The sequence below is a fragment of the Amblyraja radiata genome, chromosome 28, assembly GCF_010909765.2.
Source record: "Amblyraja radiata isolate CabotCenter1 chromosome 28, sAmbRad1.1.pri, whole genome shotgun sequence".
Lineage (NCBI taxonomy): Eukaryota > Metazoa > Chordata > Chondrichthyes > Rajiformes > Rajidae > Amblyraja > Amblyraja radiata.
In genome coordinates, this window is record NC_045983.1 from 10,590,488 (window position 1) to 10,609,441 (window position 18,954).

The window sequence follows — 18,954 nt, forward strand, 5'->3', positions numbered from 1 at the left end:
ATGTTGGGGGAGTCCAGAACCAGGGGCCACTATTTACAAATAAGGGGTAAGCCATTTAGAACGGAGACGAGAAAACACTTTTCTCACCGAGAGTTGTGAGTCTGTGGAATTCTCTGCCTCAGAGGGCGGTGGAGGCCGGTTCTCTGGATACTTTCAAGAGAGCTAGATAGGGCTCTCAAAGATAGCGGAGTCAGGGGATATGGGGAGAAGGCAGGAACGGGGTACTGATTGAGGATGATCAGCCATGATCACATTGAATGGCGGTGCTGGCTTGAAGGGCCAAATGGCCTACTCCTGCACCTATTGTCTATTGTCTATAAAAGCTATTTTATTAACCTTCCCTATGATTATCTGGTTCCAGATCAATGTCCCAGTGCCCTTTCACGGATAGACAGCAACATTCCGACACCGAGAGTACAATCGCTTTGGCAATGCAGGCTTCACCTCTTGAGTGTGCCTCAAACAGGCCAGAAGAAGGTAAAGTCTCACTAGGGGAATTATTGAGGAAATGTCAAAGGAGCTGGTCCTTTTAACATTAGATTCTGTGGAAGTCAGGCCAAGCAGCAGTGTCCCTTGCACAATGTAACAGGAAGGGCAATTTTGCAACCATTCCATAGTGAGGTGCAACTAGATCTCAATCTACTCATAGTGTCATCACGACGCTTTATTTTGCTGAGCTAAATGCTGGAGTATCTCAGTGGGACAGACAGCATCTATGGATAGAAAGAATGGGTGACGTTCCTTCTATCAATTCCTACTATCCAGAGATGCTGCCTGTCCTGCTGAGTTACTCCAGCACTTTGTGTCTAACTTCAGTGTAAACTAGCATCTACAGTTCCTTTCTAAACATTTAATGTTCAGGGCCTCGTGTTATAGAATGTCAATTCTTTTGGCTGTTTAAATGGCTATTCAGATGATGCTTTTAAGATATTATGACTCTGAGCCTGTAAATCCCTGCAGCCTTGCAACATGCAGCTTTCCTCCATTCCAAGTATATTTATTGCTTTTATTATTTTCTGAGTTGCAACCTCAAGCTCTGACATGCAAATGCATCTGATACAATTTTACCCATTCCTCATCTTTTTTGTCTTAAATTATTCCCTGTCTTCTATTTCAGAATTGTCTACATTTGTGTGCTATTGCCCAAGGCTCCATGTCCACTTAACAATGCACATTGAACAGAAGCATTTCCAGAACAGAACCTTTAAGGGAACCAGCTGCCCATTTTTAATTTTTGACCTGAGAAAATGCCCATAAATCCTATGTTTTAATTCTGTTTTCTCCTTCCTGAAGCAACTTGTAATCCTCTTGACTGACTGGCAGTTATCCAGGTTCCTCTTTAAAATACCGGTATTTCTGCTATGCTACACAAATTGGATGTAAGACGACTGAATTAGGGAACGCTTCGTATTAGGGCAAATTCGTTATAACACAATTTCTGTCAGGAAATAGAGAACCATTTAAAAGTTACTTTGCAAATTGATGTGCAGAAAAAAAGCTGTCTTGGAAGGTAACAGTCTATGGAAACGAAACTAACTCAACATAAACACTCACCCTGCACTAATCACACCATTGCCTCTTTTGAACACCATCAGTGCTAGGTTGTGCATACCTTTTCCAAAACTCTATGCATCACATATGTCCCAAGGTTTGACATATTTATTACACATTGGTCCTCTGGGTTTGATTAAACAACAATGCTGGTGTAAACAACTGCTCAATCAGATTAGCATGATTGAAATGTCCAAAACATCTTGTCCTGTGCCGTGGAACACAAACATAATGGATATGGAAATGTCACCTTGAAATTTGCAACCGTTCAAGTAGTTCCACCGGCACTCCAGGCTGATTGCATTAAGCATTAAAGAAAATTGCTCATATCGTACATGTCACAGGAAATAAAAATGTAGCTTTTTTGTTCATGCACTATGTTAATATTGCGCACAGATTGGGCAATAAATTCCCATGAATTGTCAAATAAGCATGGCCTCTTGATCATAACCTTAATGCAGGGAAACTGGTGTTTACTATGGTGTTTACTAAATCCCCCCACAACCCCCCCCCCCCCCCCCCTCTCCCATATCAACTCCTGTTTGTCAGCTATAAAAACCTGGATGCAACATAACTTCCTCAAACTCAACAGCGATAAGACAGAATTCCTCCTCATAGGCTCCAAAGCCACACTCAGCAAAATCAATAACCCCACTCTCACCATCGACGGCGCCACTGTCGCCCCATCTCCCCAGGCCCGCAACCTTGGCGTGATCTTTGATTCCACCCTCTCCCTTGAGCCTCACATCCGCCATGTCATTAAAACCTCCTTCTTTCATCTCCGCAACATCGCCAAACTCAGACCCTCTCTCACACCTCCCGCTGCTGAAAGACTCATCCATGCCTTCATCTCCTCCCGACTGGACTATTGCAACTCACTTCTCCTTGGCATCAGCTCCACCTACATCAACCGACTCCAACTGGTCCAGAATGCAGCCGCCCGACTCATCACCCACACCAAATCCTGGCATCACATCACTCCAGTCCTCAAACAACTTCACTGGCTTCCCATCTCCACCGGATCACCTACAAAATCCTGATCCTCACCTACAAAGCCCTCCACCATCTGGCCCCCCCCCCCATATCTCACTGACCTCCTCTCCCCCAACCAACCCTCACAGTCCCTCAGATCCACATCAGCCGGTCTCCTCCCCATCCACAAGTCCAACCTCCACAGTTTTGGGGACAGAGCCTTCTCCAGGGCAGCTCCCAGGCTCTGGAACTCCCTCCCCGAACTGATCCGCAATTCCGTGTCCCTCACCATCTTCCAGTCCCGCCTCAAGACCCATCTCTTCACCTCTGCCTATCCTTAGCCCCACGTCCCCCTCCCTTTTCATCTGTGCATTAATTGCCTCATATTGTTTTTTGAATTGAATTCTGTCTTTACTTTGTGTACTAGTCATGTCTCTACTACTTATTTCATTCCCCTTACATGTTTTTCCTCTACCTGCTAAATCTTTGTAAGGTGTCCTTGAGACTCTTGAAAGGCGCCCATAAATAAAAATTATTATTATTACTATATTCTGTCAGAATTTTCATAGATATATTGATGTGCAATGACAATGCATCGAAAAGAAACATGCAAAAAAACTTCAGTTGATTAATATGATAATAATTCATATTAATCATTGCCATCCCTGCCACCATGTTACAGAAGATAATTTGTAGCTACAAGCTGATTATAAGTCGTGTAACTCTGCAGCTGGAGCACCTGTTGGTTGATATGTAATTGTTTTGGAGTAATCGTGTCAAATTTTGAGGATGTAAACTATGAGTCTTGCTGTTAATTTACTCTGATATCTGAGTCACATTTTTGTCATACAACATTTCTGACAGATGCTTCAGCTTGTATGTACATTATACAGCTGTAAGCTAATTGTGAGTTTATTAACACCAACAATCAAAGTTTCATTAGTACCTGACTATCTATAATAATAATAATAATACATTTTATTTATGGGTGCCTTTCAAGAGTCTCAAGGACACCTTACAAAAATTGAGCATGTAGAGGAAAAACATGTAAGGGGAATGAAATAAATAGTAGAGACATGACTAGTACAGAAAGTAAAGACAGAATTCAATACAAAACACAATATGAGGCAATTCATGCACAGATGAAAAGGGAGGGGGACGTGGGGCTAAGAATAGGCAGAGGTGAAGAGATGGGTCTTGAGGCGGGACTGGAAGATGGTGAGGGACACGGAATTGCGGATCAGTTGGGGGAGGGAGTTCCAGAGCCTGGGAGCTGCCCTGGAGAAGGCTCTGTCCCCAAAACTGCGGAGGTTGGACTTGTGGATGGAGAGGAGACCGGCTGAGTCTATGTATTTGGTGACTCTTGCTTTTGCACAGGTGGGATGTCTCGATGCATAACGCTGTGTTATTTTTCCCCCAGTTGTGTCACTTCAGAAGACAATCCTTCGTTTATTACCTGGAATGAGTACTGATAGTGAGAGCGAATGTGATACTGAGAATGAGCAGGAAGAAAGCATATCCACAGAGGTGGTGACTCATAATGCTGCAGTTCAGAGCTCTGAAGGTATGGAAGCAGAGTTACACACTGGAATCTTGATTTTCATTCTTGAGAGGACACAGTCAATAACCTTTTTTAATTACCCTTCAATTATCTTTTTAAGTTTGCACATTGAAATAATTGGGAATATGGCTCACTCTGGTTGTGTGCACGAGCAAGAAAGTGGGATTAATGCAAGAAATGTTGCACATAAGGACACAAAGTGCTGTAGTAACTCAGTGGGTCAGGCAACATCTCTGGACCTGCTGAGTTACTGCAACAGTTTATCTCCAGAGATGCTGCCTGACCTGCTGAGTTGCTCAAGCACTTTATGTCCTTTTGCGTTAGCCAGCATCTGTGGTTCCTTGTTTCTACATTTTCATTGTGCACGAAGGTCAGTTGGCAGCAGTAATGAGAACAGATAGGTTATAGTATTGTGGGAGTGTGACCCAAGCTGCTCGGCGGCTTCTGCACTGGATTGAACTTGATTAATTTTCACTGTGCAAAACGCAATTTTTTTTTCCCCCATATTAGGACAGAATGAAAATAGAGCATCACTCTTGTAAAGGAGATGTGGTGACTGCCTGAATCTGCAAAATGAGCAACAAAAAAAAGTGCTGAAGGAACTCTGTAGGTCAGGCAGCATCTATGGATGGATACAGACATTTCTGCCTGATTCAGAGTTTGTCCAGAACTCTCTTTTATTCAGAATTCCAGCATCTGCAGTCCCTTGTATCTTTAAAATTGGAACATGGGTCTCCATATGAACCAAGCGGCAAAACTAAGTGACCCCACGTCTACAAATTATAGGTCATAGATTTAAGGTGAGAGAGGAGAGATTTAAAAAGAACCTTAAGGGTAACCTTTTCACATGGGGCGGTGTACAGATGGAATGAGCTTCCAGAGGAAGATGAAGTAGAGCAATGTTTAATAAGCATTTGGGTACATGGATGAATAATGTTAAGAGGAACATGGGTTTAGATATCTTGGTAGGCATCGATGAGTTGGGCCGACAGGCCTGTTTCTGTGCTGTATGACTCTGATTCTGTGACCTACCATTTTGTCTAGTTTCAAAGCTTTGCTCTCTGGAGCCAAGTCTCTAGCCATCCTGATACAGTTTAATTACAACACTGAAATTTGTGCACCAATCTAGAAAATTGTTGAGGTGAATCACTCCACAAAAAGCAGAATAAATCAAGTGCAGCTTGCTTCTTTGCTCTCCATCAATAAAGTGATGGGTGTTAACATTGCTGTCAAGGTGCACTTGCTAATAAAATGCTCTCTAATGCTATTGTTTGGGTTTTGCCAAGATGGCTTAATTTATCCAGGGACCAGAAAGGTGAATTCCAGAAGCAAGCTTCGAATTGCTGTCCATGTTTGATGGCAAAATAACTTGGTAAAATTGAAGTCAGTGGGAATTGGAGAGAGGGTGGGATGGAGTGGGGGGTGGGGGAGGGTAGTTGGAGTCTTACTTGGCATAAATGAAAATAGTTGGAGATTGATCTTCTTGTCTCCAGTATATCATTGAAAACAAAGTTCAATGCCCTGTAATAAGGACAGAATGTGCCATGATTGTCATATCCACACCAATTTTTCTAGTTATTCAGAAAATAAGATGCAGTGGTAGAGTACGTTCAGCTCTGACCTCTGCTTAAAAAATATATTTGCTACAGAGAGAGTGTTGCATAGATTCACTAGCTTAGTTCCCTAAAATGGTGGGCTTATCGACTGAGGAGGCTAGACCTTAATTTGTCAGAGCTTGGAAAAATGCATGGTAGTATTGCTAAAACATACAGAATTGTTAAAAGGCTCAACAAGAGAGATAAAGGCAGGATGCTTCCTAATGCATGGCTGAAGACCTAATAAATAGGGAACCATGGTATCAAAATAACAAGTAGATTGGTTAGGATGAGCAGGAAAAACTTCTTCATGCAGAGTGGTGTATCTTCAGAATGCTGTCTTCCAAAACGCCTACCCACCTTCTGTGCAATAGAATACTGTTTTTCCAGAGGAGTGCAGCTCCAGCAATATTCAAAAAGGTCAAACACGATCAGGATTAAGCAGTTCTCTTGACTGACACCTCATCGACCAGCACACCCCACCGTGCTGAGAGAATGTCTGCAGTAGGATATAAAGTGTTGGAAGATCCTGGAGGCTAGTGTCTTGCTTTGCCTTAACAGAAGGAATGGCCATCAAAAGGCCAGAGTAGGTTCAACCATGCTTTTTGGAAGATTAAAGCAGCCAAGCTAAATCTGGGCAAAGCAAGACTGAAAATAAAAGGTAAATTAGGGCAAATCAGTAAAAACAGAGGCTTGCTAGGAAACAGAAGTTTGGAAGTCTGTTAAAAGCCGGGATGGAAAATGGTAAGAATGATGGCCTTCTGACTGGTCTTTTACCCCCTTTGGAATCATTGTAGTGGGACAGGCCACACACTGTCAGAAAAGCAAAATACTAGGAGGAGGCAGTGAAGCCCTCTGGGCGTCCCTGTGGCCCAGCTCTACCCCGATCTGAAAGAGCTTGATCCATTGTAGAGTGTCTGTTCCTTTAGACTGGGGATGGGGCTGGGCACCAAGGCTCAAGTGTAAGGAATCACCATCCCCAGTGTATTATCTGAGAAAACATTACTGGATGACCTTCTGGTAGAGGAGGAAATGTACAGAGGGAAAGGGCATTGGTCAATACTGATGCAGAAGCTACTTTGATACATGAAAATCCTAATCAATTGGTGCTCTCAGGCTGATGGGAGGCGAGTGATTGTTATCCTGATCTTTCGTTAAACATGCAAACTGCTTCCCAACAGACCTGTAGCCGCTCTGCTTAGCATGGAAAGATGTTATAAAAGGCGGATTTACTGGAGTCATTTTGCACAATTTGCTGGGAAGCTGCTATCCTGGTTACTTGACAGCTGTACAGAAGTAAAACGCTGATTGAAACAGGAGGGGAATTAAATATTTTCTGCTGACCAATTCAGCATTTTGTGTAAATGTAAGAAAGTGGGAACAGATGCTGCTGCTACTGTGTGAGCAGTGAGTGTCTCTGGCTGTGTCCGTGCCCCCAAGTTGTATTGACCTTTTCGAGCCACAGGAGTGCTCATGACCCACTTTCCTCTCTATCTGCCTGCCTGATGAATGGTGAAGTTTGTGTCTCCGGAAGAAAATTGAGATTTTTTTTCTTTAACCAGGTGACTTGGGTATTTCTGAAAGTGCCAATTTTGTCATTGGAGAAAAAAAGGAGCGGTAAGTGACAGCTCCTCATGATTATTTTAAGCTCCTGTACTGCCCAACAACATCCAACATGCTGACAAAAGATTTTGTAATGTTTTTGTAACATTTAGAAATGCATTTTAAAAAGTGGAGAAAACTGCTCCTTCAAGACAACTTTAATAGCACTTTCAAATGCAGCTTGTAGTCCGGATGATGTGACTTTTGGCCTTGTGCTTTGTCTTGTCTTCAGTCAAATCCTTAAGCTCTCCTTTACCAGTTGTTGCCCTTGATAAATACCCCATCATAATGCATTTTAACACCAACAAACTCGCATTCAAGCATTTGTGTTGCGTAGCCAGGTCTTTCCAAACAAGTTCTTTCACTCAAGCTAAACAATTCCACACAATCCATCATAACCTTGAAATGATGGATAGATAACCATCTTTTTTTGTCCCTGTATGTAGTCCTTTTACACCCTTCCCTTGCATCCTCAACTCCGAAATGGGAAAATCTTATGAGCATCAGTCACCAAGTTTGAGATTTTTCACCTATCGGGTGAGATCCCACTTTGCTTTGTCACAAAACTATTGATCGCCTGTCAACCTTTCCTGTAGTCACCCGCCAATGAAAATTCCCCCATGCTAGCTGACGTTTGTGGTTCCCTATTCTCTTTCCCTGTGGCTCCCACTTTGGTATCTGCCCTTTCCATCCTCTTCCTCAAACAACAGCCTTTCCACAGATCTTTGAATTTGTTGTAGCCTCCTAAATTGACCAATATTTCTTACAATGGTGGGTTTAAATCACTTCAGTTTCGTTTTTACCCAGCTACGGTATGGAAACGGCCCCCATCCAAATAGCATAATCTACCTGCAAATATGATGGAGGCGTATAATTTTCCCTGTTCCTTGCTTTTCTGTTAGTTGGATCAATGTCTTCCAGCTGAGTGGCACTGTGTGAGCCCATGCTCTCATTGCCTCTTGACTTGACATTGATCTCCTGACATGCAGCTCATCTTCCAGCTTGCGTTTGTACAGTCCATACAAGCTCTATCTTATCTGAAATGAAAATAGAATATACTCAGCAAGTCAGGCAGCATCTGTAGAGGGAGAAACATTTTGAGTGTGAAGCTTTCTTCAGAACTGCTCTCGTTCTTATCTAGTTGTTCATTGTCAGTGAATCTTCAGCAATGGTTCCCTTCCCACTCCTACAGTATCTACCCAGGCCCTAGCATTGCTGCCTTCTCATCAACATGCTTCCTCTTTGGCAGCATCATCAGAAAACTCCTCATGCTCCACATGTTTGCTGATAATATACAGACCCTCCCCTTGTCCCAGACTTGAGCCCCAACCTGAAGCATAGCCGGTCCAGACCCTCCTCAGAGTCCTGACCCACTGTGTTCCTCCAGCACTCTGATTTTGATCAAGATTCCAGCATCTACAGTTTCTTGAGGCTTTTATTTGTCAACCTTGGTTTTGAATATTCCAAAATCTCCTTCATTTACACACGAATTAAAGCCTCTGCCACACACTTTTCATGCTGCTCCAAGCAAGCTAGATCAAATTGGTTCATAACCATGCTCTCCTATTTGAGCAGGATCTGGGCTTCAATTACCTATCCAGTGATAAAACCCAGCTGTATCCCTGCTCCTTGTATCTGATGCTGAAACCCTCATCAGTGCCTCAAACATTGGCCTTGGGGTCTGGCCAGCCTCTCAAGCCTGAAGTCATGTAACTCTGCTGCCGTTTATCATAACTAGCCAAATCCTACTCGTTCCATCCCTTTACTTATTGGCCTATAGTGAATCCCATTCTGCTAATGTCAATGTTTATAAAATTCTCATTCCCATTCATTTTCCCTGTAATTTACTGCTAGCCCTCATCCTCTAAAAATGTTTCGTCATCTCTGACCTGATTTTTTTTTTCTTTTTTTTTCTCCTTCATACCAGTTTTAACATATTATCCCACAAGATCCCCATATAACAACATCTGTCTCTATAAAGTTCCTTGAAATCTACCTCTCTCTCTCTCTCTCTCTCTCTCTCCAAGATTACATCAGTGGCTACCCTTCAGAAATACTTCAAAGGCTGTATAATGTGTTAAGGTTGTGAAAGGTGCTATAAGAAAACGACTCCACTGGGTTCTGGCATGGACCCAGAAGGTCAAATGGCTGTAACCTAAAACAAGTTTTGTTTTTCTCTTAGCTCAATGGCCATTTTATTCTGAATACACTCCTGTGGGGGATCCACTTTATAAATGCAAATTATTTTGCAGTCTATTGTTCAGAAAGCACATTCAGTATTAATGTAGGCAAATGTGAAAGCTGATTTGCACGTCCCACCTCTGAAGAAACTCTGTGCTTGCTGAGATCCTGTTCCATGGATGTTTCACACTATTGTATCTGGCTCAAAGTGTGTGTAAACTTGGACAATGTTATTTATTACATTTAAAAAAAGAGCCAATTCAGTAGTTTGTGACCTGCTGCATTTGGCTCTTTTGGTGTTCAATTTTTGGGTAAATGCTTGGTGATTCATAACATTTGCTTAATGTTCAAGGGCATAACCTGGGGATCTGCAGCAGTAAAGCAACAGTGGAGGCTCAGCGCTGCTTTGCAGAGGGGGAACAGAAGTGGAGGTTGAATTGTCAAGTGTTTATTGTGATATGTGCCGACAACCGAACAATGAAGTTCTTGCAGTAGCACAACCGGCCTGTAAACACAATATACATAAGTAATATATAATAAGCAAAAATTCAATAAATTAATAACCCCAAAACTCCAAAGTCCTTAGTGCACCCAAAGATATCGTGTATATAGTGTTTAATAGACAATAGGCGCAGGAGTAGGCCATTCGGCCCTTCGAGCCAGCACTGCCATTCACTGTGATCATGGCTGATCATCCGCAATCAGTACCCCGTTCCTGCCTTCTCCCCATATCCCTTGACTCAGCTATCTTTAATAGCTCTATCTAACTCTCTCCTGAAAGCATCCAGAGAATTGGCCTCCACTGCATTCTGAGGCAGAGAATTCCACAGATTCACAACTCTCTGGGTGAGCCCAATGGTTGTTGAGAAGTTATTCCTGAACCTGCTGGTTGGTTTTCATGCTTTTATACCTTCTTCCCAATGGTAGAAGTGAAATGAGAGGGTGGTATGGGTCTCTGATACTGATTTCCTTTTTGAGGCAATGCCTCCTATAGATCCCTTTTGCTGGTGGGGAGGTCAGTACATGTGACAGATTGGGCACTTATGCAGTGACAATTACTGTACAATGTGGTGACAGCCCTTTCAATGGGGCAGGAAGTAGAGTGGGCTACTTAATCCAACCACTTAATGTTCCATGAGAGATATTTGTTCTTTTTCTCCACAGATCATAAGGACCTTGGAAAATATTTTGTATCCAAATTGCAGCGGAGACGTGGGAAGAGAATGGGGACCTGCTAAAGATTTTTCCATCTTTAATAGTAGGTTAAAGGAAATAACCTGTAACGTCCTATGTGAAACTGATGCTCGTCTGTCACTCATACACTACTATACCAGCTGTGTGCTGATCCCAGTAAACATTGCACTGACTTTTATTTTCTTCAATGGGGCAAAGTTAATCATATCACCCAGTACTTGGTTATACATTTAGAAACCTCTTCTGTGTAGCCCATCCTGGCTTTAATGATATCTACTTTAGATCATTGATTCATTTTCAGCCTTGAGTTTTGGCACGGCTGCAGTCAGCTGTTCTGCCCTAACATTTCTTCTGAAACCTTTTTCAAGCAACTTACGAGTTACATTTCATGAAGCTTTGGTTTGTTTTTTGAGAACTAAGTTGTTATAGGTCACGTCCTCTTCAATCTGTGCTCTTGTGTCTATCTCCCAGAGCCATTGACACAAACATATGTACAGACCCTGTCCTCTTCTAAATTGCCCCTGTTTTGTAGAAGCTGAGCAGTGATCCATGTTGGCACTTGGCCAGGCTGAGCTGGGATAGATGAGTGAATGGTGGGTCGGTAGCAGTTGTGAGTAGTAGCTGAGATTGTGAACTTGCCAAAGGGTAATCGGCAAGCCTTGCTCTTGTGTACCCAAGAGGAAAACTTGCTTGTTCTAGACCATGGTGTTTTACTACTGATGATTTTGTGCCCTGTGTTATTGGACTGATCGACTGCAGCAGACTAACAAAACAATAAGTGGGATTATTGATTGGTAAAAGTTGAGTCAACATTTTGTGTGCGCTGTGACTCGGATTGTATTAGATTCATGATTAGACGTGTGTACAGTAAGGTGTTATGTATTATCCCTGCCCCTGGATTTAATTCTTCAAACTTGGTGGACGCAATAGTTGAATAAATGCTCCAAAGTAGTCCAACTAATCTATGCATGTCAAATCTTTGCTTTCTGGCCTTGACCTAATATGTATTTTATCAAGGTCATCTGAGCACGAGTGACGTTGTACGATTGCTATAACATGAACTAAATGGTGTATTTAAGTACTGCCCCATTGACCCCACTAAAGCTGCACAGAGTGAATATGAGTTCAGTGGGCAAGTTCGTTTGCTGCCTTGTCTTCAACATTAACATGAAATTAACAGATTGTTTGTGATGATGCATGGTGGTGGTGCTTTGTACATATTTTCATTTCAAACTTCCTGCTACACTTGGCTTCTAGTTCGCCACTGTTATCATTTGTGTGGAGTGAAGCCCAGTAGGGAAAAATGTGACCTACTGCTCTGTAGTGTTATAACATCAAGCAAACTGATGTCCTCAAAAAATGAGCAACTGTACCGAAGTTGGGTATGATTTGCAGCTGCACTTGTTAATTTGGTCAATTTTACACTTGATTGTTTCAGTTATAATTTCTGGCACAAGATTGAAGCAAAACATCCCAATAAAATTATTTATTTCCAGATTAAGTACCATTTTTATTTATTCAACTTCTGCCTTTGAGCAGCTTTTTGTCAACCATTATTTTAACTTTCTCTGTCAAATAATTTCTGTGCAGTCAGTCCCATGATTTTGCAGGTTTCCTTTGCAAATTCACCCCAGTGATGCCAAACAATAAGAATCCTTCCTCTGAGTATTCCCCAAATTTGAATCAATTAGTACGGTTAAGAGCTCATGGCTTTTGATCAGCAGCAAATGCCTGCCCAGGTTTTACTTACTGGTCTGCTTGATGCTCCCACCCAAAATCCTTTGTATGAACAGCACTTATGATTTATGTGATTGTGGTTTATTTTGAGTTGGGATAATTTGTAGGCCTCTGTAAAATCAGAGTTTACAACATCTCTGCTGCAGACCAGTCATTAATTGTATTGTCACGTCAAACATTCAATATTTATTGGGTGCTGATACAAGAAACTAGTCTTTCCAACCTTTTCTATTAGGTTGGTCAACGTGTACAAAACAAAAGACGATTCTTTGTGGGACCCTTTCCTTTCATCTCTACTTACTGGTCTGGTGTGATTTTAATGTTCTTGCTTTGGTTTTTCGGTATTTTGCAAGCCTTTCTTTGTTGAAAGACAGTGTGTGGGTAACCAGTGATTAGCTTCCTCGAGCAGCGCTACCTTTTTCTGCAATTCAACAGCCCTGTCTACCTTTCTCCTGCTTCCCCCACAACTATTATGTGCCTGCAATGTATATAACTTCGCCAAGCTTTTTTCTTTTGCTTTAAAGAGTACTTTCAGAAGATATTAGGTTTTGTGAATTTCTTCAATGCTGTGCTTTGAGGATGCTCCCCATTTGATGGAACTTGGAATTCTATCAACGTCTGTTACACCACTGCAGGCAGTCTATCCATGTATTAGAAAGTAAAGTACTGATTTGGTAGTACTGAACTTTCATTGTGGACCCAGCTTCTCCTGAGCATGTCAACATCCTGTCTAAATGTGATGTACCTTGTACTGTGAAGTACAGTTAGAATTGTTGTGCTTTATTTGTAATGTGTATTCACTGTTGCATTTTAAATACTGTCTCCATTGTGTTTACATGATCACATTTCTGCACTTTTGTTAATAAAACTGTAAGATACAAACTGTGACGAGTCTGCTGTTTCTGGGAAGGGGTGGGTATAATTTCCAGTGGACCTAGGAACATTTTTAGCTCAAAATGAAGGGTTAATGGGTTTTAAGAAAGGAAACATTTTATTTGTGTGAGTCTTTGTGTCCGCAGAGAACTCCTCAGTGGCTTGTGGGGGAAATTGTTTTGTTGTTTGCAAATGAACCTTTCACAGAAATCCCACAAACAGCAATAATGTAGGTGAGCAGAATTGTCGAGAACATTGGCCAACATGGCACTCTGACAGCACATTACTCCTGAATCATTGAATTCAAAGCATGAGCTCGCATGGAAATGCAACACTGAAATCATCTGCCTCTTGTAATCGCAAAATGGAGATGGAAATCAGTAATTTGTTCTGGCTTCCAGAAATCTTTCCAACTATTTTCAGATAATTATACCAGTAGAGCCAGATGTTTCCTTACAGACCTGAGGTAATGTGGCCACACATTTTTATAGGCATTGAGCTCTAATAGCGGGTGTGGTCCTAGTCACTGTGCACTTGGAGCGTTTGGATGTAATTATAAATCATGCCTGGGTTTCACTCTTGAACAAAACATGGTGTGTACAATACCTGTTTGTGGTCACAATGCCCCTCTTACAGGAATGTGTGCGCGTGCATGTGGAAATGTTTTAATCCTACATTTTTAATTTGCCTTAAACTCAATCCAGTCTCTTGTTCTTTTATTTACAAATAATGTACAGGGAGAGGGGCTGTCATGTAAAAGTCCATAAAGTATCATGGAATCATGTCGAAACATGGAACTGCAGATTCAACTTTACAAAACACACAGTGCTGGAATAATTCAGCGGGTCAGGCAGCATTTCTGAAGAACATGGATGGATGATGTTTTAAATTGGCACCCATCTTCAGAATAATTCTTCATCCTTGCTGTAGTGTGGTAACCAGAACTACCCTACTGTTCTATCCTAATTCTTGTATTTGTATGGATTTGAGAGAGCCACAAGGTAGTGTGGTAGTTAACTTGTATTAACAACGCTTTGTATTTTCTTTTACTGACATAGCTAGATTACAGTGTAGTGAATTCCATGGCTTTTAATTATCACTATGAGATATTTTGCATCTAGCTGAGAGAAGTGTCACTTAACATCTGATATAAACATAAGAGTCAGGAGCAAGACTTGACCACTCAGTCCCTCATTTAATAAGATGTTGGATCATCAACTCCACAGTCCTGTTTACTTTTGAGGCTTTCACGTATCTTTACACCCATTTTGAAAACATTCAGTGACGTCCTTCCACTGCATTGTGAGAAATAATTTCAAAAACTTACGATCCTCCTGAAAGGTAAAGAAAAATTAACATTTTTAAAATTATAGTCTTCTATGAAAAGTTTCTTTCCCACATTCACCCTGTCAGGACCACAAGATCCTGGAGCAAAAAACAGCAGGTGCTGGAAATCTGAAACAATAGAAAATGTTAAAAGGACTCAGCAGGTTGGGCTTCAATGGAGAAACAAAGTTGACATTATAGGGCAGCACAGCTCAGAGCTGCTTGCTCACAATGCCAGAGACCCTGGTTCAATCCTGACCCCTGATGCTATATATGTGGAGTTTGCATGTTTTCACGGTAACTGCGTGGGTTTCTTCCAGATGCTCTGGTTTCCTCCCACCTTCCACAGACGTGGAGTTTTAAGTTAATTGCCCTTTGCAAAATGCCCCTGGGTGCAGGGAGTGTATGAGAAAGTGAGATAGCAGAGAATTAGTGTGTGAAGGGGTAATCAATGCTGTATCTTTCAATCAAGTTCAGGACCTTTCAGAAGGTATATTAAATACAGAAAGGAGAAGGGGTAGAGGGAACAGAGTATGTCTGTGATTAGGGAGAGTCACAATAGTCAAGGCACAAATCTAATTTAAATCAAAGAGAAAGCCACAGATGTGGAAAAAAGTGAAACCCTGCGCACTTCATATGAAATGTAGCGCTGTACCCAGTCAAAATGAAATGCTGCACCCTGAGTTTGTGTTGTACATTGTTGGAGCAATGTAGATTGAAGTCGGAGTGGGAATGGGCCACAGTTCCAGTGATGGACCTGGATGCTCAGTGCAGACCTTGTTTTTTTTTGGACACTACAAGCTGGTCCAATCTTGGTTTTATTTGTGTGGGTGTGTGAGATTGATGCTGTCAATCTAACATGGTGTAGATTATAATTACAAGGATTACAAATCCACACATGGCAACTGCCTTGTGGTTATACAAGTGAGCCAGAGCCAGTCTCCCCAGGGCTATCCTGCATTCTGACTATAAATTGAATCTGATTGAATGTTTCTGTGCTGGGATGATGCCAGTGTACATTGGAGCTGTTGCATATTGCTCGAAGTAGCTGTTAGCATGTAATTGCCCCACCTGTCAAAAAAGAGAAAGTGTGTACCTCACTTTTACCATCAATATCAAGAGGTGCCCGTAACAAGCTGCAGAGAAAGTGAATCAATACTGTGGTGTTCCAAGTTGTCAAAGCAAAGACTCAGTACTTCTGTACATTAATAGCAGCCTGTGACTAGCTGGGTACGATCTATGGGGTAAAATCCTACTTCAAGAACTAAGCAAGATAAAACAGGCATTCTAATACCAGAAATTGATGCTGTGCTGGCTTTATCTTTCAGCTGGAAGGATAGATAAGGCCTTTGCTTATCGTCTCAGATACATTTAAAGATCCTATGCTACTATTTTGAAGGGGTGGGGAGGGTGAGCGGCTTGGACCAAAATGTGCCCCATAATTAACAGCAAGTTTGGTTTTAAAAATAACTTCTCGGCATTTCATGGTGAATGTGTAAGATCAAAAGATATGGGATCCAAATCTGGCAATTGGGCCCATCAAGTCTGCTCTGCCATTCCATCATGGCTGATCTGTTTTCCCTCTCAATCCTAGTCTGCCTTTCCCCCCATAATGTTTGGCACGCTTGCTAATGAAGAATGTATCAATCTCCACTTTAAAAGTACCCAATGACTTAGCCTCCACAGCTGTCTGTAGCAATGAATTCCAACATATACACCACCCTAAAGAAATTCCTCTTCTCCATTCTTAAGCTATGTTCTGAGCTGAACCCTCTGGTCTTAGAAGGGCCTGTCCCACTTACGCAATTTTTTTAGGCGACTGCCGGCGACTGCCATAGTCGTAGCAAGTCGCCGATGACTGGACCCCCCTACGTCAATGTCTACGACAAGCTACAACAATCTACCATCTAGTCAACGGCAAGCTACCGACAACCGGCGACCCATTAGGACGTCCACCTCCGACTACACCTACAACAACTTACGACCATGCAGGCGACAACCTACGACAACCGAACTCAACCGACGTCCACCGACCCTACGACCCTGTCGGCGACAACTGAAGACAATTCAGTCACCGGTACCTGTCGCCGGTTGACGTAGGTAGTCGCCAATGGAATTCACTCGTCAGCCCAGGCGACAACCTCCATCACCTGGCGACAACCTACGACAGCACCTACGTCAGGAGAAGTCAAGCTACGCTCATTGGCATCAACCCACTGTCGCTGATAAATTTTGAACATGCTGAAAATCCAGCAGCGACCAGAAAGACGCTACGACTCTTCGGGTGACTGAGGAGACTACTCACGACCATGCAGACGGCACCCCCGCGACCATGTGGCGACAGCCTCGTCGCCTGTAGTCGCCTAAAAAATAGCCTAAGTGGGACAGGCCCTAGACTCTCCCATTATTGGAAATATTTTCTCCACATCCACTATCTATGTCTTTCATTATTTGGTAGCATAAATGTATGTATAATTGTACCATTTTTCCTATGTTGCAAATTACTACATATCCTAAACAACATAAAGGCAAGGTCTGTCTTTACCAATAAGTATGCGATTTGAGTCTGAGGATGTTGAGTATGCCCAGAATAGTACGATGGGATGGTGCATGTTAATATACACTTCTGACTCTGTTTCTACCAAGTAAAGGGCAAGTTGAAGGAAATTGGCACAAACTATCCTCCTCCTTCCCACTCATAGCAAGCTGCTTGACAGCAGTGTCAGGGAGTTGCTTTGAGACCAGAATTGCACTGTTTGGAGATGGCAGTGAGAATGAAGTAGAACCAAAGGCAACTTGAACATTTATGTTCAAACCACTGATCGGGCAAATGGCATGTGAGCAATTCCGCTGCTTTGTTGAGCCTTTCCATGGCATTGATGCGGGCCTATGGAGTGTAAATTATTCATGGGGAATTTACACCATTAGCATATTGAACTGGTATTACTTTTTGACCAGAGAGTTATTCTGAGAGCAATATTGCCAATTTAAAGGGGAGTTTATTTCCCCCAACATAGCCTTAATTGGCCATGTTCATTTGTTTTTAATCTTTTCCTTTTATGCAACATAGGACTGTACAGCACAAGAGCAGGCCCTTCGCCCCACACTAACTGTGCCGAAGATGAAGCCAAAATCAACAGATACAGCGTGGAACCAGGCCCTTCAGCCCCACCTAGTCCACACCGACCAGCGATCCCCACACATTAACACTATCCTACACACTATGAACAATTTATATTTATAGAAAGCCAATTAACCTACAAGCCTGTACGTCTTTGGTATATGGGAGGAAACCAAAGATCTCAGAAAACCCACACGGTCACTGGGAGAACGTACAAACTCCGTCCAGACCACCCGTAGTCTGGATCGAACGCTGAAAGTGCTGTATGGCAGCAACTACCGCTGTGCCATTGTGCCGCCCTCAATATCCCCACATATCTCCATGTGTCCATCCAAAATCTCTCAAATCCAGGTCTCTTTGGACTGTGCCTGCTTTTCTGTCATGATATTTAATACTTTGTTGTTGAATTGCCTTCGAAGTGTATTCTGAGTTCAGTGGTAAGCATACGACAAAAAGCCAAGCTTAATAATAAGCAATTTATTTTGGAGTTGACGAGTCTGGAGTAGTTCACTAACTTGCTGACTTCCATATTAAGCATGAATCTTTTATATAAAAAAAAGACAATTTGAGGTGGTGCGAAGGAGAGTGTGTTCTTGGAAGTAAAGGCATTGAAATTCCTTGTTATTTTTAAATGGTTAAAAGGCAGATGAAAGTATTTGCCATGACTGCCAATCTATCAGAATTGGGGTAGTGACCTTGTTGGACTACCTGTTGCCTTGTCCATTCATTATTCTCTATCATGTGTAGCTATTATCTGGAATATTGGGAATTGCAGACTTTTTTTAAATAATTACTTCCAAGGAATTGATGCCAGCTGATTTTATTTTAAACCTATTGCTGCAGTCTGAAATCTGTGAGTCACCTTGCTGGTGATGACTCGTATTTAAAGCAGAAGAGCAATTGAATGTCATTATGTATAATTTAATGGGTGGAAATTATATAGCATTGATCTCCCACCTGACAGTTACGTTTGGCAGTAACCTTGCATGGGATAGAACAGTTCTATTTTAACATGTATCATCCATAATTATTACCTTTTTTTATTTTTCTCTTGTTCATTTCACACCTTAAACTTTTCAGTGTGTGTGTGCCTAGTGTTAGCTGGCTGGTGGAGTCTTAAACCTCCCTGAAACCTTCAAGGAACATGCTGAGTGGTGGTGGAGGCAGATGCAGTAGTGATGTTTAAGAAGCTTTAGATGGGCTCGTGGATATGCAGGGAATGGAGGGATGTGGATCACGTG

At 42.1% G+C, this 18,954-nt stretch overlaps 1 protein-coding gene across 10 annotated transcripts in view; it reads left to right on the forward strand.

Annotated features, from left to right (window-relative positions):
- The window catches only part of trim37 (tripartite motif containing 37), a 79,487-nt gene extending 66,212 nt beyond the window's left edge, over nt 1–13,275 (forward strand). For 5 of the 10 annotated variants that reach the window (XM_033045754.1, XM_033045755.1, XM_033045753.1 and 2 more), the window contains 4 exons: nt 362–477; nt 3,944–4,087; nt 7,242–7,296; nt 9,309–10,075. In XM_033045754.1, coding sequence (XP_032901645.1) covers nt 362–477; nt 3,944–4,087; nt 7,242–7,296; nt 9,309–9,354 — 361 coding nt within the window. In that variant the 3' untranslated portion in view covers nt 9,355–10,075. Of the gene's footprint in view, nt 1–361; nt 478–3,943; nt 4,088–7,241; nt 7,297–9,308; nt 10,076–10,626 lie in introns of those variants that run through there. The other 5 variants (XM_033045752.1, XM_033045758.1, XM_033045757.1 and 2 more) reach the window with 3 other exon arrangements.
- The last annotated feature ends 5,679 nt before the right edge of the window (nt 13,276–18,954 follow it).